The 21,243-nt window shown below is 36.7% G+C and overlaps 1 protein-coding gene across 3 annotated transcripts in view; it reads left to right on the forward strand.

Moving 5' to 3' along the window:
* Positions 1-21,243, forward strand: part of NEK7 (NIMA related kinase 7) — a 190,550-nt gene that overhangs the window by 71,385 nt on the left and 97,922 nt on the right. For 2 of the 3 annotated variants that reach the window (XM_074222291.1, XM_074222292.1), the window contains exon 3: positions 1,756-1,824. The exons of the other annotated variant lie outside the window; for it this stretch is intronic. In XM_074222291.1, the coding sequence (XP_074078392.1) occupies positions 1,756-1,824 (69 nt within the window). The remainder of the gene's footprint in view (positions 1-1,755; positions 1,825-21,243) is intronic. 3 annotated transcript variants of the gene reach the window in all.

Here is a 21,243-nt window from a genome sequence, read left to right on the forward strand (position 1 = left end):
ATTCATATATCACATTCATATACCACACTTTATTTAGCCATTACACAATTGATGGCCATCCCCTTAATTTTTAGTTCTTTGCTACCACAAAGCTATAAATATTTTTGTACATGTCGGTCAAAGGGTATGATCAGTTTTATTGCTCCTTGGGCATAGTTCCAAATTGCTCTCCAGAATGGTTGTATCAGTTCATAACTTCACCAGTAGTACATTAGTATCCCATTTTTCCCACATTCTCTCCAACATTGTTCGTTTTTCTTTTTTCTTTTTGTCATTTTAGCCAATTGATATGTGTGAGATAATAACTCAGAGTTTTAATTTGTACTTGCTAATCAATAATGATTTGTAGTATTTTTTTCATATGGCTATAAATAACTTCAATTTCTTTACCTGAGAATCTTTTGACCATTTATCAGTTGGAGAATGACTTGCTTTCTTATAATTTTGACTTAGTGCTCTGTGTGTGTATATTTCCATATATACATATACATATATATGTATATATATGTACACACACATATATACATATATTTGAGGTGAGGCAAGACAGTGGGGTTAAGTGGCTTGCCTGTGGTCACACAGCTAGGTTATTATTAAGTGCTTGAGTCTGGAATTGAATTCAGGTCCTCCTGACTCCAGGGGGCCCTGTGCTCTATCCACTGTGCTAGCGAGCTACCCCTACCACCTAGCTTGCCCCAGTGCTCTGTATATTTGAAAAATAAGTCCTTTATCAGAAACATTAGCTGTGATAATTTGTTTTCCAGCTTTCTTTGCTCCTAATCTTGCTTTGGTTTTATTTGTGCAAAAACTTTTTAAATTTAATATAGTCAGAATTATCCATTTTGCAATTTATAATGTTCTCTAGCTCTTGTTTTGTCATAAATTCCTCCTCTTTTCATAGATCTGACAGATGAGACTGTTCTTTGTTTTTCCTAATTGGTTTATGATATCATCACCATTTATGTCTAAATCCTGTACGTATATCAACCTTATCCTGGTATAGGGTGAGAGATTTTGATCTATGCCTAATTTCTGCCCTACTGTTTTCCAGTTTTCCCAGCAGGTTTTGTCAGATAGTGAGTTCTTATCCAAGAAGCTGGAGTCATTGTGTTTATCAAACACTAGATTGCTGCAGTCATTTACTACTGTTTCTTTTATACTGATCCCAAAAATTATTTACTAGAAAGAACACTGGGTCTGTAGTCTATTTTAGCTAAACATAAAATTCTTTTATTTCCCCCCCCCCAAATCTACTTATACAAGAAGAGGGAAGAATGGCTATATTTTGTTTGTGCTGAAAAAGATCATATTTTTTTTTACATGGTGAATGTGTTGTGATAGTCAAGCAGATAATAAAATTTTAGACTATTAAGAAAGGCATAATATAAAGGAATTGGAAAGGTGGATAGTAATTAATAAGAATATAATCTATTTTTAGACACCATATTTTAGGAAGGAAATTGCTCAAGTTGAGGGCAATCATGAGGGCCATGCCACGAGGGAATCTGTTGAATAAATTTGAGCATCAGTAAGTAAGAGCTGATTTAGGGGGTGGATGATGATATGGAGTTGCTATCTTCAGGAAAATTGTCATGTGAAAGAGAGAATGTCTCCAAAAAGGAATAACTAGGAGCAATGGGTAGAAGTTTAAAAGTCACAAATTTATGAATAATTAGAAGTATCTATAATTGAAGTGAATTCCTTTATGGAGATCTTAAGTAAAGACTTAGTGACTCCTTTTTTGATCTCTTTTAGATGGAATTCTTGTGCAGGTGTACTCCTGATGAGATGAAATCTGATGTCTCTTCTAACTCTGAGATTTTGGTATTTTGAATTTTATTATTTTAATAATGTGTTCTATTTCCAGGTTCTTATTCAATACTGGATCACACAATTATAGATTTAGACTTATAAGTGAATTTAGAAGCTATCAAATACAACTCTCATTTTAAAGATAAGGAAACAAAGATCCAGAGAAGTTGAGTGTAGGTATCTGATGCAATGCCTATGTATTATATACTATCTTGCCTGAGAGAGTAGGATAGTAATCTCAGATTGTGAAGGAAGGATACTTTGGTGGTTAAACTAAATTAATTTTGTTTATCAGAACAACTAAATAGAATAGAATACTGCTATGTGATATGTGCTATATATATACATTCTATTTCTCATTTCCTTTTTTTTGAATTATCATTTGGACTCTTGTGAATATATCCATATGGCTAAGTAGAATTACTGATCATGTAAGTGAAGTCATGTAGTTCAGAGAGCATGTGGCAATAACGTACTGATTAAACTTGCTCTTCTCTCATATCAACCTCCTGATTCTTTTTTTTCCCAGACTGTGTGCCTTTATCACCTCATTCCATATTATCAGCATTATCACCTTGTTCTTTCTCTTTTTAGTACTGTTATATTCTAGAAGAAAAGTGTTGTGGGAATCTGTCAAGGGTAAGAGAATAGTGATCAGAAGATATCTGTACATGTATGTGTTAATGTATGTATTTATCTGTCTATATGTTTTGAAAACTATAGGTTTCTATGATTATATCTGAAATATCTTCTGAGTCTCCAGCCATCATTCATGAAGCAAAGTTTCTTCTAAATAAAGATATAAAATTGCCTTGGGATACCTAGCCATGACAGATGGTGCTAAGAGACTTGCCCTGGATGACACAAGTAGTAGTTTCTAGTAAGCATGATTTGAACTTAAGTATTCCTGACTTCAGGTTCAGCCCTCTCCCCACTGCACTACCTGTCTTAGCAACTCAAACAGAGTATTGGAGCAAACAAGGCAAGCTCAAGGGAGTGGCTGGTAGAATATTTCTGAATTGAAGAGACAATATTTATTAAATGTGACTGGAAAATCAAGATGAAGATAAATAGTAAAGGGTCCTGACATCAAGGATAACACATTATTTATTTGGTATATAGTGGGAAACCATTCAAAGTCTTTGAAAAGTAGAATTAGGTTAATATATCCCTATATTTAAGATGATATGAAAATGGATTTAAGAGAATTAGGAATTGGAAGTACAAGTCTGTTCCACAGTAATCTTTGTGAGATATAACCTGGGCAGAGAAGAAACTAAAGGGATAAAATTACTGTTTCTGAATTTCAGGGTAGAAATGATGCTTTAGAATAAAGACCTAAGAGTCTCATCAAATACATTCCTACCATTCTTGATGCTATGCTTTACTTATGGTCAGGTTATATTCCATAATTATAAATCTTATTCTTAAAAACCATTTCCATGAAGAAGAAATGTAATTGTAGAGAATGTTGTTTTTGAAGTCAAAGGACATATCTTAGTACTAATTGCTTGTGACTTGGGTAAGTCTAGGCCTTAGTTTTCCCATATGTAAATTAAAGGAGGTTAGACTAGCTTTCCATTGTGCCTTCCAATTCTTAATCTGAGTTGAGGATCAGGAAACACCATGTAGATATTATTGCCTTAGATGCATCTTGAAGGAAAGGAAGAATTCTTTGAAGCCAAAGTAAGGAAAAAGTGTAGTTCAGGTATGTGGAATGGCCAGTGTGTATTAAGAGAAGTCAAATACAGTAGAATGTCAAGAATAGAGAAATTAGTTTGACTGGATTGTAAGGTGCAAGAGGGATATTGAAATACAGTGAGACTGGCATAATAAGTCGGAGTCAGGCTATAAAAGATTTTATTAATTTATTTCATTTTAAAATAGATTTTATTGACATCTTTTTTTATATATCACCTATATTTCCCAATGTAAAACCCTTTCTTCCAGAGAAGGCATCCTTTACTATGAAGAGGAAAAAAGAAAAAGTTTAGTAAGACTAACTGATATATTGAAAAGATTACTATTCTGCAACTGTAGTGTGCTTCCTCTGCAAATAAGCAAGGAAATGTGCTTTATGAAAGACTTTAAAAACTAAATAAAGCAAGTATAGTTTTATCTCAGAATCAAGACAGTAGTCACTGAAAGTTATTGACACATGATCAGAACTGTCCTAAAGGAAAATCACCTTGCCAGTTTTGAGAAAGATGAACTGATGAAAAGACCAGTTAGAAGATCAGTGCTGTAATCTAATCAAAAGATCATAAGAGTCTAATCTCACTTAGTGGCATTGTTGATATGTGGTATTATGAATAGATATAAGGGGCTGGATGTGAGAGTTGTTGTGGAGGTGGAAATAGATTTGGCAACTGGTTAATGTATGGGGAGAGGGAGAATGAAGAGAGAATAAAGTTTCAAACTTAGACTAAAATTTTGATGGTACCTTTGAACAAAAATAGGAAAGTTTGGAAGAGTGGGATAGGGTGAGGTGGAGTGGGAGATCAACTCCGTTTTAAACTTGTTAGTTTAGATGTTAGTTAGATGTGTTCAGGACATTTAGTTTGACATGTCCAATAGGTGTTTGGAAATATAGAACTGAAGCTCTTGATTGAGGTTATGTTAAATCTTTGAGTTATCAGGATTGAGATGTTGGGAGCTAATGAGGTCACTGATAGGAAAAAAAATACAGAGAAGATCAGACCAGACCAAATGGCCATGATATGGATGATGATCCAGCAAAAGAGACTGATTATTCAGTCAGGACAAATACTCAAAGAGAGTATTGTCACTAAAATTCCAAATAGAGATATCCAGGAAAGAATATCAGATGTAATGAGAGATGAAAAAAAGATGAGGACTAAGAAAAGACCATCAAATTTGCCTATTAAGAATTGCTTTGGGAAAAAAAGCATTTTTAGTTTAGTGATGAAATAGGAAGCTAGATTATAAAGATTTAAGTAATGAGAAGAAAGGAACTAGATTCAATAAATGTAGACACATTTTTCCTTAGGAGAAAGGGAAGAGAAATATAGAATAAGTATAGCTTGAGGGTTAGCGGGGTTTAATGAAACTTTTGTAAGGATGGAGGAGTCTTGAGCATGTTAGAAGGCAATGGATAAAGAACCAGAACAAAAAAAGATATGAAAGGAGGTGAGATGCAAATAGATGGAAGGAATATGAGAGGAACAGATTCACAATATCTGCAAATTTGGAATAGACATTTTAGGGGGCACAATTGAGGGGATGAGCAGAGTTAGAATGGGACATGGTTGGAGATACTTTATTCCTTGGAACTGTCTATGCAGGAATAGGCATCATTTCTATTCATTTCAGTTTTCAACCTTGTCCTGTGACTATTTATAAATTATCATGTACTGCATACATGTGATCTTTAAAGTCTTTATTGAAGTTATTATTCCTCTGCACTGACATATATATATATATATATATATATATATATATATATATATATATATATATATATAGGCAAACACAGGTTTTATATACTCAATGCTTAAAAAAAAACTTTCCTCAAAAAATCTGTCTTTACTAACAACCACTTTACTGAAACTATTCTGTGATTACCTTTGACATTGTTAGCGACAGATCTCTTCATCTTTTCTTAGTTGTCATGGTTCTTGGCCTCTCTTGGCTTTGACACTGTTAACTACTTTCTGCTACATTGTTTCTTATCCATTGAATTCTGTTGTTGGTTGCCTGGTCACATAACTTGTTCTGAATTTCATCCTCAGGTTGTTAAAAAAAACTTCTCTTGCTATTTTCCTGAAGATTTTTCTTTCTATGGCTGATTTAAAACTAAGGAACTTTTAGTCATAGGATTATTATATTTAAAATAGTACTGACAATGAAATCAAGGAAGAGATTTCAAATTGATAATTTCCAAAGTAACATTAATCATCTTAGATATTTATGAAAAGTTTGATGATCTTGGAGTCCCTAAGGAGGAAGAGTGACACAACAATTAAATCTAAGGGAATATTATACTGGATATTTTGATTGCCAGTGATATGACAGAATATACTGGAAACCTTTTTTTAAATGAATGACAACATTTGCCAAATTAGCATCAATTTAAAAAAATCTACTTGAATGAAAGGAATGTATTGCATGAAAATTAAACTTAAAATAAGTTAATAGAATAGTTAAAATCATATTACTATTAGTCATACAAGTAAAGTAGTAATATAACTTAACTATTGATAAGGTACATAGAAATTAAAAGGACAGAATTTTATCTCAGATAGTCTGTTGATTTAATATTATGACTTTCTTATAATTTCCCCAAGGAGAATTTTCATTATTTCATTACCTAGAATGAGATGACTGCTTTGTAAATGTTCTTAACATTCAAATTTAAATCAAATTATTTTAGACATGGGAAATTGTTAATTGTTTTAAGAAATTTTCAGTTTTAAGGAATACAAGGCATTAAAATAATATTGACATTATTATCCAGTTAGCAAAAGCACTTAGAGTTAATAGAATAAGAAAAAGGGATACTGTGGTGAAGTTAGTTCTATTTAATCTGAACTCCTCTAGAATAACTTGTTGATGAGTTAATGCTGCATAACCTTTCTATATGATATATAAAAGGCTTATGTAGCTAGAATTTGATTTCTCAAGGTGGCCTTAACCCAATTAAATTTAAAAGACATTTATTAAGCACTTACTATATACAGGGTTCTTGGCTGAAAAAAACCCCTGTATAGTCAAGGAATTTATAGTCTATAGATAATCAAGTTTATGAGATGCAAGAAATAAGCATTTATATAGTGCCTGCTATGTATTGGACACTTTACAAATATTATCTCATGTGAACCTTACAACAGCCCTTCAAGATAAGTTCTGTTTTTCACAGTTGAGGAAACTGATGCAAAGAAAATTCAGAGATCTGCACAAGATTATACAGCTAGTAAGTAAATGAAGTTGGATTTGATCTCAGTTTTTTTTTTTAAGGTTTTTTTTTCCAAGGCAAATGGGGTTAAGTGGCTTGCCCAAGGCCACACAGCTAGGTCATTATTAAGTGTCTGAGACAGGATTTGAACCCAGGTACTCCTCTGCCTGTTTCCATCTTTTTTCCTTTTCCATTCTCTCTCTACTCAACTTCACAGATCATTTTCCTAATACACTGCTTCGAACATGTCAGTCTTTTTTTCAAAAACTCCATAGTCTATAGGATCAGATAAAATCTTTGTACCATGAAGTTTTGGATTTTACACAGTTTTAATCTGTCCTCCAGTTCCAGCCTTATCCCACAGTCTTCTCTTTCATTCATTCTTATCTTTCAGTCAAACTGGACTAGAACTAGAATATTAAAATACATTTTAAGGTAGTCGGCTGGATCTCTTCTAAGTAGGACATTATTATTATTATCTCTTAAAATAAATAGCTTAATTTATTCAGCTTTAATTATTTTTTCCATTTTTTCCCTTTTCCAGTGGATTTTATTCATTTATTTACACATTGCTAAAGTAATCTTGTTGTAAAAAATAAACATAGTCCCCTATCCCCTTCTAAAGATAGTGGTTCCATGGAAAAAATAAGGTGAGAGAAAAAGAAAAAAAATTGTATTTCAGTCTGTGTTCAGATCACTAACACCAGCTCTGTCTTCTGGGATGGATTGCATTCTTTATCATAAGTCTGTCAGAGAAATTACTTCACTATTCCCCCCCCCCCCCACAGTTGCTATAACTAACTGTATTTCCCTCCATCTATTCCTCCCACTCCTATTTATTCTATTCTGTCTTCTTTCACTTTGTCTTCAAAAGTGTGTCATGGGGCAACCAGCAGACAGTGCTGTGGACAGAGCATCGGTCCAGAGTCAGGAGGACCTGAACCCAAATCTGGCCTCAGACACAAAAACAATTACCCAGCCCCTTGACTGGGCAAGGCAAACAACCCCACCATCCCATAAAAAACAAAAACAAAGTCAAAGTGGGTTCTTGCTGACTGTCCTCTCCAACAATCTTCCCACTCCTATATCACCTACACCCCTCCTCTCCTTCCCCTGTCCCAGTTCTCTATCTGCATTCTCTCCTTTTTCCTCTAGGGTAGCATAGATTTCTGTACGATAATGAAGCCTCGCTCATTCACCTTCACCTTGCTCTCTTCCACTTCATGGCAAAAGCTTTTTCTTGACTCTTTTATGTGAAATATCTTAGCTCATTCTACCTCTTCTTTTCTTTTTCTCCTAATATATTCCTTTTTTGCCCATTGACTCTGTCTTCATATTCAGCTCCCTCCTGTGCCTTCTATATATACTCTCAGGGAAGTAAGTGTACTCAGAAGCATCACCTTCTTTTTTATATAATAGACCAGTGTTCTGCTTCCTTAGGGTATTCAGTAAATATTGAAATTGACTCTGCAAGAAAATCTGGAATAATATACCAGCATATAAGACCTGTCATTACTGACATTTTTTTAAATGCTTCTATCACATGCAATGTAATAATGACTACCCTGACCATTGATACAGTAACAAAAGGCAATGAATCCTTTTGTATTTGGTCCTATAAAGGGAGAGAGTATTGCATAAAATTACTGACCAGAAATGGATTCTTTCAGTGGGAAAGTTGGTAAATTGTTTGAGGTCAGAATTGCTGGGCTGCAATAAGATTAAACTAATCTAGTGTCTGCACTAAGGCCAGTATCAAGATAATGTGCTCCTGGGAGCATGTGGTCTAAGTGGTCTTCTAAAAGTAAAGTAGAAAACCATGGCTCTTCATTTTCAACTAAAAGAGAAATTACATCATTGGGGAGCTCACATCCTTCACATCTTTTTTTAATTATATAGATATTTTGTTGTTTTCCAATTATGTACAGTAGTAATTTCTACCAATCATTTTTTGTAAGGCTTTGGACTTTTTTTTAAAGTTTTTGAAAGTCAGTAGGGTTAAATGATTTGCCCAGGATCACATGGCTAGGTAATTATTATGTGTCTTGAGTCCAGATTTGAATTCAGGTCCTTCTGGCTCCAGAGTCGGTGCTCCATCTATTGTGCCACCTGGCTGCCCCAAGGTTTTGGATTTTACAGTTTTCCCCTATCCTCCCTTCCCTCCCCCTGCCCCCCCAGAACACAATCTGACAATCTTTACATTTTTCCGTGATATACATTGATCAAAATTGAATGTGTTGAGAGAAAAAATATATCTTTGAGAATAAATAAAATATTAGAAATAGCAAAATTATGTAGTATATAAGACAACTTTAAAAAAATTGAAGGTAATAATTTTTGGTTTTTGTTTAAAGTTCACAGTTCTTTTTCTGGATACAAATGATATTCTCTGTCCCAGATCCCCTAAAATTACCCCTGATTATTACACTGATGGGGTGAGCTGTGCTGTTAGAGTGTACAATGTTCTTCTGGTTCTGCTCATCTCACTCAGCATCAATTCATGCAGATTTTTCCAGGCTTTTCTGAAATCCCATCCTTCCTGGTTTCTAATAGAACAATGGTGTTCCATAACATTTATATACCACAATTTGTTCAACCATTCCCCAATTTGGTGGACATCCCCTCAATTTCCAATTCTTTGCCACCACAAACAGAACTACTATGAATATTTTTGTGAAAGTGTGCTTTTTACCCTTTTTCTTGATCTCTTCAGGGTATAAACCCAGTAGTGGTATTGCTACTATTCAAAGATTATACACATTTTTATTGCCCTTTGGGTGTAATTCCAGTTGCTCTCCAGAAAAGTTGGATCAGTTCACAGCTCCACCAACAATCTATTAGTGCCCCAGATTTCCCACATCCCTTCCAACATTGATCATTGTCCTTTCTGGTCATATTGGCCAATCTGAGAGGTGTGAGGTGCTGCTTCAGAGATGCTTTAATTTGCATTTCTCTAATCAGTAATGATTTAGAGCAGTTTTTCATATGATTCTAGATAGCTTTGATTTCCTCATCTGCAAATTAGCTTTGCATATCCTTTGATCATTTGTCAATCAGGGAATGGCTTGGTTTTTTTTTTTTTTATAAATTTGACTCAGTTCTCTCTATCTTAGAAATGAGTCTTTTGTCAGAAACATTAGTTGCAAAAAATGTTTTCCAATTTACCACATTTCTTTTGATCTCGGTTTTGTTTGGGAGAAAGTTTTTTAATTTAATCATTATCTAGTTTGTTTTTAATGATGTTCTCCATCTCTCCAACTGCTTCCCTTTTAATAAATCTGACAGGCAAACTATTCCTTGTCCTCTTAGTTTGCTTATTATATTGGCTTTTATGTCTAAATCCTGCACACATTTTGATCTTATCTTGTTATAGGGTGTGAGATGTTGGTCCAAAACAATTTTTTTGCCATACTATCTCCAGTTTTCCCTGCAGTTTTTAATGGAAGAATGAGTTCTTATCCCAGAAGCTGGACTCTGGGTTTATTGAACAGTAGATTTCTATAATCATTTCCTACTGTCTCTTTTGTACTTTGTCTATTCCACTGATCTACCATTCTATTTCTTAGCCAATACCAAACAGTTTTGATGACTGATGCTTTAAATTATAATTTTAGATTTGGTAAGACTAAACCATCTTCTTTTGCATTTTTTTCATTTCTTGAGATTCTTGACTTCATATGAATTTAGGTACAATTTTTTCTTGCTCACTAAATAATTTTTGTAAGTTTGATTAGTGTGGCAATAAATAAGTAGCTTAATTTAGGTAGAATTGTCATTTTTATTATATTAGCTCGGCCTATCCATGAGCAATTAATATTTAATCTGTTATTTAGATCTTATTTTATTTGTGTGAAAAATATTTTATAGAGTTGTTTTCATAGAGTTTTTGACTCTTGTCTTGGCAGGTTTGACTTCTAAGTAGTTTATGTTGTCTGAAGTTATTATTATTTTTTTTCTTGCAAGGCAAATGGAGTTAAGTGGTTTGCCCAAGGCCACACAGTTAAGTAATTATTAAATGTCTGAGGCCAGATATGAACTCAGGTACTTTTGACTTCAGGGCTGGTGCTCTATCTACTGCACCATCTAGCCACCCTGTCTGAAGTTATTTTAAATGGGATTTCTCTTTATAACTGTTATTTCTGTATCTTGCTAGTAATATATAAAAATGCTGAGGATTTATGTGGGTTTATTTTATATTTGGTGACTTTGCTAAAGTTGCTAATTGTTTCCAGTAGTTTTTTAGATGGTTTTTTTAGGGTTTTCTAAGTATATATCATCATGTCAACTGCAAAGAGTGAAAATTTTGTTTCTTCTTTCTCAATTCTTATTCCTTCAGTTTCCTTTTTTTCTCTTATTGCTGAAGCCAATATTTCTAATACAATATTGAATAGTAGTGGTGATAATGGATGACCTTATTTCACCCCTGATCTTACTGGGAATGATTCTAGTTTATCCTCCTTATATATATGCTTGTTAATGTTTTCAGATATGCTTATCATTCCAAGGAACACTCCATTTATTCCTATGTTCTCTAATGTTTTAGTAGGAATGGATGTTGTATTTTGTCAAAGGCTTTTTCATCATTTATTGAGATAATCATGATTTCTGTTAGGTTTGTTACTGATATAGTCAATTATGCTGACAGTTTTCGTAATAGTGAACCAACCCTGCATTCCTGGAATAAATCCTCCTTGGTCATATAGTACTATCCTAGTGATGACTTGCTGTAATTGCTTTGCTAAGATTTTATTTAAGAATTTTTTCCAACCATTGTCATAGAGAAATTGTTCTATAATTTTCTTTCTGTTTTAACTCTTCTGGTTTAGGTATCAGCACCATATTGATGTCATAGAAGGTATTAGGTAGAGTTCCATCTTTACCTAGTTTTCTAAATAGTTTATACAGAAATAGAACCTTGAATGTTTGATAGAATTCATTTATGAATCCATATGGCCCAGGAGAATTTTTTCCTTAGGGAGTTTATTGATGACTTGTTGAATTTCTTTTTCTGAGATAGGGCTATTTAATTATTTAATTTCCTCTTCATTTAACCTGGGCTACTTATATTTTTGTTAATATTCATCCAGTTCACTTAGATTGTTATCAGATTTATTGGCATAGAGTTGGATAAAATAGTTATGAATTATTACTTTAATTTCCTCCTCATTGGTGGTGAGTTAACCTTTTTCATTTTTTGATACTAGTAATTTGGTTTTCCTATTTCTTTTTTTTAAATCAAATTAACCAAAGGTTTATCTATTTTACTGGTTTTTTTTTTCATAAAACCAGCTCTTGGGGGGAGGGGTGTCTAGGTGGCGTAATGGATTGAGCACTGGCCCTGGAGTCAGGAGGACCTGAGTTCAGATGTGACCTCAGATACTTAATAATTACCTAGCTGTGTGGCCTTGGGCAAGCCACTTAACCTCACTGCCTTGCAAAAAAAAAAAACCCTAAAAATGACCAACAACTCTTGGTTTTATTTATTAGTTCAATATCTTTCTTGCTTTCAGTTTTATTAATTTCTCCTTTAATTTTTAGAATTTCTAATTTGGCATTTAATTGGGGGTTTTTAATTTGTTCTTTGTCTAATTTTTTTAGTCGTATACTTAGTTCATTGGTTTCTTCTTTCTCTATTTTAATTCATGTAAGCATTTAGAGATATATCTCTAATACCTGCTTTGGCTGAACCCCACAAATTTAGGTATGTTGTCTCATCATTCTCTAGGATAAAATAATTAATTCTGTCTATAATTTTTTGTTTGATCCATTCATTCTTTAAAGTGAGCTTATTTAGTTTCCAATTAGTTTTAGATCTATCTCTCCATGGGCCATTACTGCACATGATTTTTATTGCATTATGGTCTGTAAAGGAAATATTCACTATTTCTGCCTTTCTGCATTTGGTTATGAGGAGTTTATGCCCTTGGTACATGGTCAGTTTTTGTGTAGGTGCCATATACTGCAGGAAAAAAAAAAGATATATTCCTTTCTATCTCTGTTCAGTTTTCTCCAAAGGTCTATCATGTCTGTTTTCTAACATTCTATTTACCTCCTTAACTTCCTTCTTGTTTATTTTATGGTTAGATTTATCTAATTCTGAGAGAGAGAGAGAGAGAGAGAGAGAGAGAGAGAGAGAGAGAGAGAGAGAGAGAGAGAGAGAGGTTGAGGTCTCCTACCAGTAGAGTTTTGCTATGTCTGCCTGAAACTCATTCAACTTCTTTAAGAATTTGGACAGTATTTGGTGCATATATAGTATTGAAGTTGCTTCATTGACTGTGGTACCTTTTAGGAGGATATAGTTTCCTTCCTTATCTCTTTTTTTTCCTTTTTCTTTTTTTAAAATTTATACATTTCTAAAATAGTGTTGTAAGAGTAAATATAATCCCCCCCATAAGAAAAAAACTCTCACAAGAAATGAAGTGGAAGAAAGAGAAAAAAAGTGTGCTTCAGTCTGTGTTCAGATACCATCAGCTCTGTCTTTGAGGTGGATCATATTCTTTATTTTAAGTCCATAAGAGAAGTTACTTCAGAGAGGGGGCAGAGCCAAGATGCCAACAAGAAGGGATCGAGTCTTAGGAGCTCTCTGATAAAACTTGAAACTAAGGACTCTAACTAAACTTTCGAGAGACAGAACCCACAAAGGGACCCAGTGAGGCAGTTCTCCTACTCAAGGTAACCTGGAAAAGAGCAGAAAGGCTCTGCTCCCCGGGGTCAGAGGGGTGGCCCGCCAGAGCCAAAGAACTTTAGCCTCCCAGAGGCAGCCCCAGGGCGCTGGGAGCTGCGCTCACAGCAGCGGGGGCATCTCCTGAGCTGCACCCCGGGGAGCACCAGCACAAAGTGGGGGAACAGTGGGGGACCTCTGCCAGAGTGAGCACATGGAGCCCAGCCCTCAGGGCACACAGCCAGCAGCCTGGTCTTTCTGCATCCCAAATCCAGGAAACAGAAGCAGGCAGAGCCAGTAAGCAGGAGCCCCCAGGGCATGAGCCCATTGAGCTGAGGGAGGGGAGTGAAGAGAGAGAGAGAGAGACTGCCAAGCTCTGTCCTCTGCCTCTGGAACAGGACTCTGGGGCTCTGACCACATTCAGATCCTGATCGCAGTCTAGGCCCCCCCCACATAGAACAACAGGGCCCCCCCACCTCAGCCCCATGGCAGAGGCGGGAATTTATGTTTATTCACAGACCAGGAGGGAGGACAGAACCTCACACACTGAGACCCTTGTGGGAGTGTCCCAAAAGCTCAGGAAGCACCCCCAAACCAGGCCCAGGCTGGGAAAATGAGCAAGCAGAGAAACAAAAGGAAGACCACTGAGAAATATTTTGCCTGTGAGCCCAAGAAGGATCAAAATACTCAGTCTGAAGATGAGGAAGCACAAGCTCTTGCATCTAAAGACTCCAAGACAAACAGAAATTGGGCTCAGGCTATGACAGAGCTCAAAAAAGATTTTGAAAATCAAATGAGGGAGTTGGAAGAAAAACTGGGAAAAGAAAGGAGAGAGATGCAGGAAAAACATGAAAATGAAATCAGCAGCTTAGTCAAGGAAATGCAAAAAAATGCTGAAGAAAATAGCATGCTAAAAAACAGCTTAGGTCAAATGGATAAAACAGTTCAAAAAGTTATTGAGGAGAAGAATTCCTTAAAAAGCAAAATTGGCCAGATGGAAAAAGAGATAAGAAAACTCTCTGAGGAGAACAAGTCCTTCAGACAAAGAATAGAATTCAGGGAGATTGATGAATTTACCAGAAATCTGGAATCAATACTTCAAAACCAAAAAAAATGAAAAATTAGACGAAAATGTGAAATATCTCATTGAAAAAACAACTGATATGGAAAACAGACTTAGGAAAGATAATTTAAAAATTATTGGAATACCTGTAAGTCATGATCAGAAAAAGAGCCTTGACATCATTTTCAAAGAATTACTACAGGAAAATTGCCCTGATATTCTAGAAGCAGAGGGCAAAACTGAAATGGAGAGAATCCACCGACCCCCCCCCCCCCCCGAGAAAGAGATCCCCAAAAACCAACCCCTAGGAATATTATAGCCAAGTTCCAGAACTCCCAAGTCAAGGAAAAATATTACAAGCAGCCAGAAGGACACAGTTCAAATATCATGGAGCTGTAGTCAGGATCACACAGGATTTAGCAGCAACTACATTGGAAGCTCGTAGGGCTTGGAATATAATATACCGGAAGGCAAAAGAGCTTAGAATGCAGCCAAAAATGAACTACCCAGCAAGGCTGAATGTCCTCTTCCAGGGAAACAGATGGACTTTCAGTGAACCAGGGGAATTTCAAATGTTCCTTTTGGAATGGCCAGAGCAGAACAGAAGGTTTGATCTTCAGATACAGGACTCAGGTGAAGCATGGAGATTGGAGGAGGGGGGAAAAATATGAGGGACTTAATGAAGATGAACTGCATGTATTCCTGCATAGAAAAATGACACTGATAATACTCATATGAACCTTCCCAGTTAATAGAGCAGGTAGAAGGAGCTTTTATAGATGAAGCACAGGAGAAAGCTGAATTCGAAGATAAAATATGGTGTAAAAATGGAGCCAGGAGAAAAAAGGGAAATGTAATGGGAGAAGGAAAAAGGAGAGGGGGAATAGGCCAAGATATTTCATATAAGATTTTTTTTTATTACAATGAGCTATTGCAATGATATGGAAGGGGGGAGGCAAGGGGGAATGAGGGAACCTTTGCTCTCTTCAGAGGTGACTAGGAGGGGAAACAGCATATATGCTCAATGGGGTGTAGGCATCTGGAGTAAGAAGGAGGGGGGAGCAGGGGGAAGGGGTGGGGATGTGAATAAAGGAGGAGAAGATGGACCATGGGGGGAGAGTGGTCAGATATAACACATTTTCTTTTTTACTTCTTGCAAGGGGCTGGGATTGGAAGGCCTGTCCAGGACCATAGGGCCAGGTGGATTCTGGGCCTACAGGGTGGTATGGGGGCTCAGGGCTTCTTGGCCCCAGGACCAGGGATCTGTCTGCTGCGCCACTCAGTGACCCTACAGCAGAGTCAGAGTGAAAGGAGAGAGAAAATATAGTACATGGTAGTGGAGAAATAAGAAAAGAGGGAGTTGCGGTCAGCAATGGCAACTTTGGAAAAATATGGAAGCAACTTTTGAGATGGACTTACCATAAAGAATGTGATCAGCCCATGACAGAGTTGTTGGTGTTGGAACAAAGCCTGAAGCACATTTTTTATTGTTATTGTTTGGGGGAGGGTGCAGGGCAAGTGGGGCTGGGTGGCCTGCCTGGGGCCACATAGCAGGGTGATCTTTGGGTGTCTGAGACCGGATTTGGACCCAGGTGCTCCTGGCTCAAGGGCCAATGCTCTGTCTGCCAACCAGCCACCCCTACTATGATTACTATTTTATTTTATTTTGGATCTTTTTTTTTTTTCTTCTTTTTTGGTTTTTGCAGGGCAGTGGGGTTCGGGTGGCTTGCATGTCACATGGATGGGTGATTGTTGGGTGGACAGGGCAGGATATGGACTTGGGTGCTTGTGGCTCCAGGGCTGGTGCTTCGTCCATTGCGCCACCTGGCCATACCTACAATTATTACAATTATTTTTTTTAATTTTAATTTTTTTTCTCTCCCCTTTACTTATCGCCCAAGTGAGTCTATATTTATGGGGGGAGGGGTATTTCTTTACTCTTAAACAAGAATATTTTATTAATGTAAAAAAAACTATACAAAATATGAGAATTAAAAAATAAAATTAAATTAAATTAAAAAAAAGAGAAGTTACTTCAGTATTTTTCCGCATTTCTGTTGCTGCTTGTAATTCCCTCCATCCATTTCTACCCACTACTCTCCTTTCACTCTGTCCCTCTTCAGAAGTGTGCTGTGGGTCAGCTGTATGGACAGAGCACCGGTATCAAGAGGCCCCAAGCCTACATTCCCCCTAAGAGACCCAGCAACCACCCATCCCCATGGTCCAGGACAGACCATTGGATCAAACCACCTTGCAAAAAAAATAAAAAAAGAAAATGTATTATATCTGACTATCCTCTCCCATGATTTACCCTCTCTTCTTTCCCTTACATCTCCCCTCCCTTCCCCTGTCCCTTTTCTCCCATCCCCTTTCTCTCCTTTTTCTTCTAGATTTCTATGCCCTATTAAGTATATGTATTGTTTCCTTTCTGAGCCATTTCCTATGAGAATGAAGGTTCCCTCAAACCCCCTCACCTTCCCCCCCTCCATCCCTTTGCAAAAGCCATTTCTTGACTCTTACACGAAATATCTTAACCTAATCTTGTACCTCTCCTTTCCTTTCTCCCAGTACATTTCTTTTTCACCCATTGACTCCATTTTTACCTTCAAATTCAGCTCCCTCCTTTGCCTTATCTATATAAGTTCCTTTTTACTGCTATAACAAATGAGAAGGTTCTAATGAGTATTATCAGTATTATCTCCCATGCAGGAATACACATACAGTTCATCATCATTAAATCCATCATAATTTACCCTTGTCATCCACCCTCTCTGTGCTTCACCTAAGTCCTGTACTTGAAGACCAAACTTTCTGTTTAGCTCTGGTTGTTTCAACAGGAACATCTGAAATTCCCGTTCCATTGCAAGTCCATCTTTTCCCCTGGAAGAATATGTTCAGTTTTGCTGGGTGGTTGATTCTCCATTGCATTCCAAACTCTTTTGCCTTCCAAGAATATTATATTTCAAGCCCTATGAGCCCTTAATGTGGTTGCTGCTAAGTCCTGTGTAATCCTGATTGTAACTCCACAATATTTGATTTGTTTCATTCTGTTTATAATATTTTCTCTGTGACTTGGGATTCCTGGGGGTTATTTTTTGGGGAGGGATTTCTTTCTGCAGGAGATTGGTGGATTCTCTCAATTTCTATTTTGCCCTCTACTTCTGGGATATCAGGACAATTTTCCTGTAGAAATTCTTTAAAAATGAAGTCAAGGCTCTTTTCCTGATCATGGCTTTCAGGTAGCCCAATAATGTTTAAATTGTCTCTCCTGGAATACCATCTGTATCCAGATAAAGAACCATGGAGTTCGAACAAAGTTCAAGAACTATTCCCTTTGATCTTGTTATCTCTTTATACTCTATGTTTCATCCTTAAGGATATGATTTATCTGTCATCACAGTCAGTTTGGATCAATGTACAACATGGAAATATAAAGACTGACAGATTGCCTTCTGTGGGGGCTGGGGGGAAGGGAAGTAAGATTGGGGGAAAAACTATAAAATTCAAAATAAATAAAATCTTTAATTTAAAAAAAATTGTCTCTTCTGGTTCTGTTTTCCAGATCTATTGTGTTTTCAATGAGATATTTCATGTTTTCTTCTAGTTTTTCATTCTTTTGGTATTGTTTTATTGTATCTTGATTCCTCAGAAAGTTATCAGCTTCCTTTAGCTCCATTCTACATTTGAAGGATTCATTTTCTTCAGAGAACTTTCTGATCTCCTCTTTCCCCTGCCAATTCTTCTATTAAAGGTATTTTTCTCCTCGTTAATTTTTTGAACTGTTTTTTTCCATTTGGCCTAAACTAGTTTTTAGTATGTTATTTTCTTCAGCATTTATTTTGGATCTTCTTGATTAAAGCTGTTGACTTGGTTTTCATGTTTTTTTCTGCATCTCCTTCATTTCTCTTCCCAATTTTTCTTCTACCTCCCTTACTTAATTTTCAAAATTTTTTTTGAGCTCTGAAATAACCTGAGACCAACCTTCCATATTTCTTGGAGGATTTAGGTACAGAAGTTGGAAGTTTCTCATCTCCTGAGTATGTGCATTGATCTTCCATGGGACCAAAGCAATTGTCTATAATCAGGTTCCTTTTTTTTTCTTTTACTCATTTCCCCAGCATGTACCCTGGTTTTGGGGTGCTTCCTGAGCTTTTGAGTATTATTAGGACACCACTGCAAGGACCTCATTTCCTTCAAGGTCTTATGACTCTGATTGCTTCCCTGCTCTGTGGATGACCTAAAAATGTATCCCTCTGTCCTGGAGCTGTGAAAGAGTCTGTGCTTCATGGCAATGGAGGGGGTGGCCTAGATAGCACCCAGGATCTGAATATGGACTAAGCATAACAGTTCTTTCCCAGGGACAGAAGAGAGACCTCAACAGTCTCCACTTACTCCCTTACCTTCTGTGGCTTGAGAGCTCTGGAAGCATCTGCTGGACGTATCCCTGCTGGGCGGCCTTGTGGGTCTGCTTTCATTTCCTGGGATCTGGGCTGTGCTGATGGCTGTTGCCTCACTGAGGAAGGCCACACTAACCTGGACTTTGAGCTCCCTCTGGCAGAGGTTTCCCCACTGATCTTCCAAGTTGTGCTTGATACTCCCTGGGTTTCAGGTCAGGAAACTGCTTCTGCTACTGGGAGCTGGTACTTCTGGGACCTAGGTGGCCAGTGGGCTATTCCCAGAAGAATGGAGCTCCTTCCCTCTGGGGTGATATTCCTGGCTATTGTGCTGCCCCTGTGGAACAGAGCTTTCCCAAGATCTTCCAGGTTACCTTAGGCTGGAGAATTGCCTCACTGGATCTTTCTGTGGGTTCTGTCTCTCGAAAGTTTAGAGCCTTAATTTTAAGGTTTTTGGAATATTTTGGAGAGGGCTTTTGGGAAAGTCTGTTCTCCTGCCACCATCTTGGCTTTGCCCTCTCCTTCCTTATCTCTTTTAATGAGATCAATTTTTGCAGTTGCTTTGCCTGAGATAAGGATTGTTACCCTTGCCTTTTTCACTTCAGCTGAAGCCTAATATCTTATGCTCCAATCTTTTACCTTCACTTTGTGTGTGTGTGTGTGTGTGTGTGTGTGTGTGTGTGTGTGTGTATCTGCTTCACCTGAGTTTCTTGTAAGCAGCATATTGTATGACTCTGCTTTTTAATTCACTCTGCTACTCGGTTGTGTTTTATAGGAGAGTTAAGCCCATTTACATTCAAAGTTATAATTACTAACTCTTTATTGCTTTCTATGTTATCTTTATTCTGTTTGTTTTTTTCTATTTATTTTCACCTTATCCCTATTCTCCAATTTTTGCTTCTGAATACCACTTCCTTCAGAGTGTTTGTTATATCAAACCCCACCTTCTTTCCCCTTTCCCTTTGCCCCTTCTTCCCTGCCTTCTGTTGTTTCCTCTTTTCTTTCCCCCCTTTCTTCCCTCCCTTTCCCCCCTCTTAATACTTGAAAGGTAAGATAAATTTCTAAAGTCAACTCTGTGTGTGTGTGTGTGTGTGTGTGTGTGTGTGTGTGTGTGTATGTATGTGTTAATCCAAATCTGATGAAAGTAAGATTCAGGCAGTTCTCACCTCCTCCCTTCTTCCCTTCTATTACAGTAGGTCCTTTGCACCTCTTCATGTAATGTGATTTAACCCATTCAATCTTCTCCATCCTCCCATCTCTTTACTGTCCCCCATTTTTAAGGAGTTATTATTTTTAAATCATTCTGTCAGAGTCACAGACAAGTCATGAGTGTCCATTATATTCCCTCTAATAGAGTTATAATTCTTAAAAGCTATGAGGATCTCAGGGGTGGCTAGGTGGCGCAGTGGATAAGAGCACTGGCCTTGGAGTCAGGAGTACCTGAGTTCAAATCAGGCCTCAGACACTTAATAATTACCTAGCCGTGTAGCCTTGGGCAAGCCACTTACCCCATTACCTTGGAAAAAAATCTAAAAAAAAAATAATAAAAGTTATGAGAATCTCTCTCCCAGGTGAGGTTATAGCCACTTTTCACCCCCCCCCCCTTCTTAACCTTTTCATGTATCTCTTGAGTCTCTTGTTTGAAGTCCAAATTTTCTATTCAGCTTTGGCCTTTTCATCAGGAAAGGTTTAAAGTCTCATTAAATTTCCATCATTTTCCCCTGGAAGATAATGAATTCTTGGTTCTATTCCAAACTCCCTTGCTTTTTGGAATATTATATTCTAGGCCCTTCAATCCCTTAATGTTGGTGTAGTCAGGTCCTATGTAAATCTTACTGTGGCTTCTTGGTATTTGAATTGTTTCTTTCTGCTTGTTTGCAGGATTTTCTCCTGATAGTTCTGGAGTTTGATCACAACATTCCTTGATGTTTTCATTTTGCAATCCCTTTTAGGTGGGACTTGATGTATTCTTTCAATAAGTATTTTGCCCTCTGGTTTCATGATTTTAGGGTAATTCTCTTTCACTATGCTCTGAAGTATGGAGTCCAGGGTTTTTAGACCTATTCTCAGGTCAGTTGTTTTGCTGATGATGTATTTTACATTTTCTTCTATTTTTTGTTTTGTTTTGTTTAACAGATTCTTGGTGTCTCATGAAGTCATTAGTTTCACTGATTCCAGTCTCTTTTTTATAGAAGAATTTTCTTCATTTAGTTTTTGCAACTCCTTTTCCAATTGATTAGTTCTATTTTTGAAGGAGTTTTCCATATGCCCAATTGTTTTTGAGAGAATTATTTTCTTTGTACTTGTCCAAATGTATTTTCAAAGGATTTGGTTTGTTGTTGTTGTTGTTGTTGTTGTTGCAAGATGCTAATTTTCTTCTGCATAGTTTTAGTTTTCT

Source organism: Macrotis lagotis, chromosome 2, assembly GCF_037893015.1.
Source record: "Macrotis lagotis isolate mMagLag1 chromosome 2, bilby.v1.9.chrom.fasta, whole genome shotgun sequence".
In the NCBI taxonomy this organism is placed as follows: domain Eukaryota; kingdom Metazoa; phylum Chordata; class Mammalia; order Peramelemorphia; family Peramelidae; genus Macrotis; species Macrotis lagotis.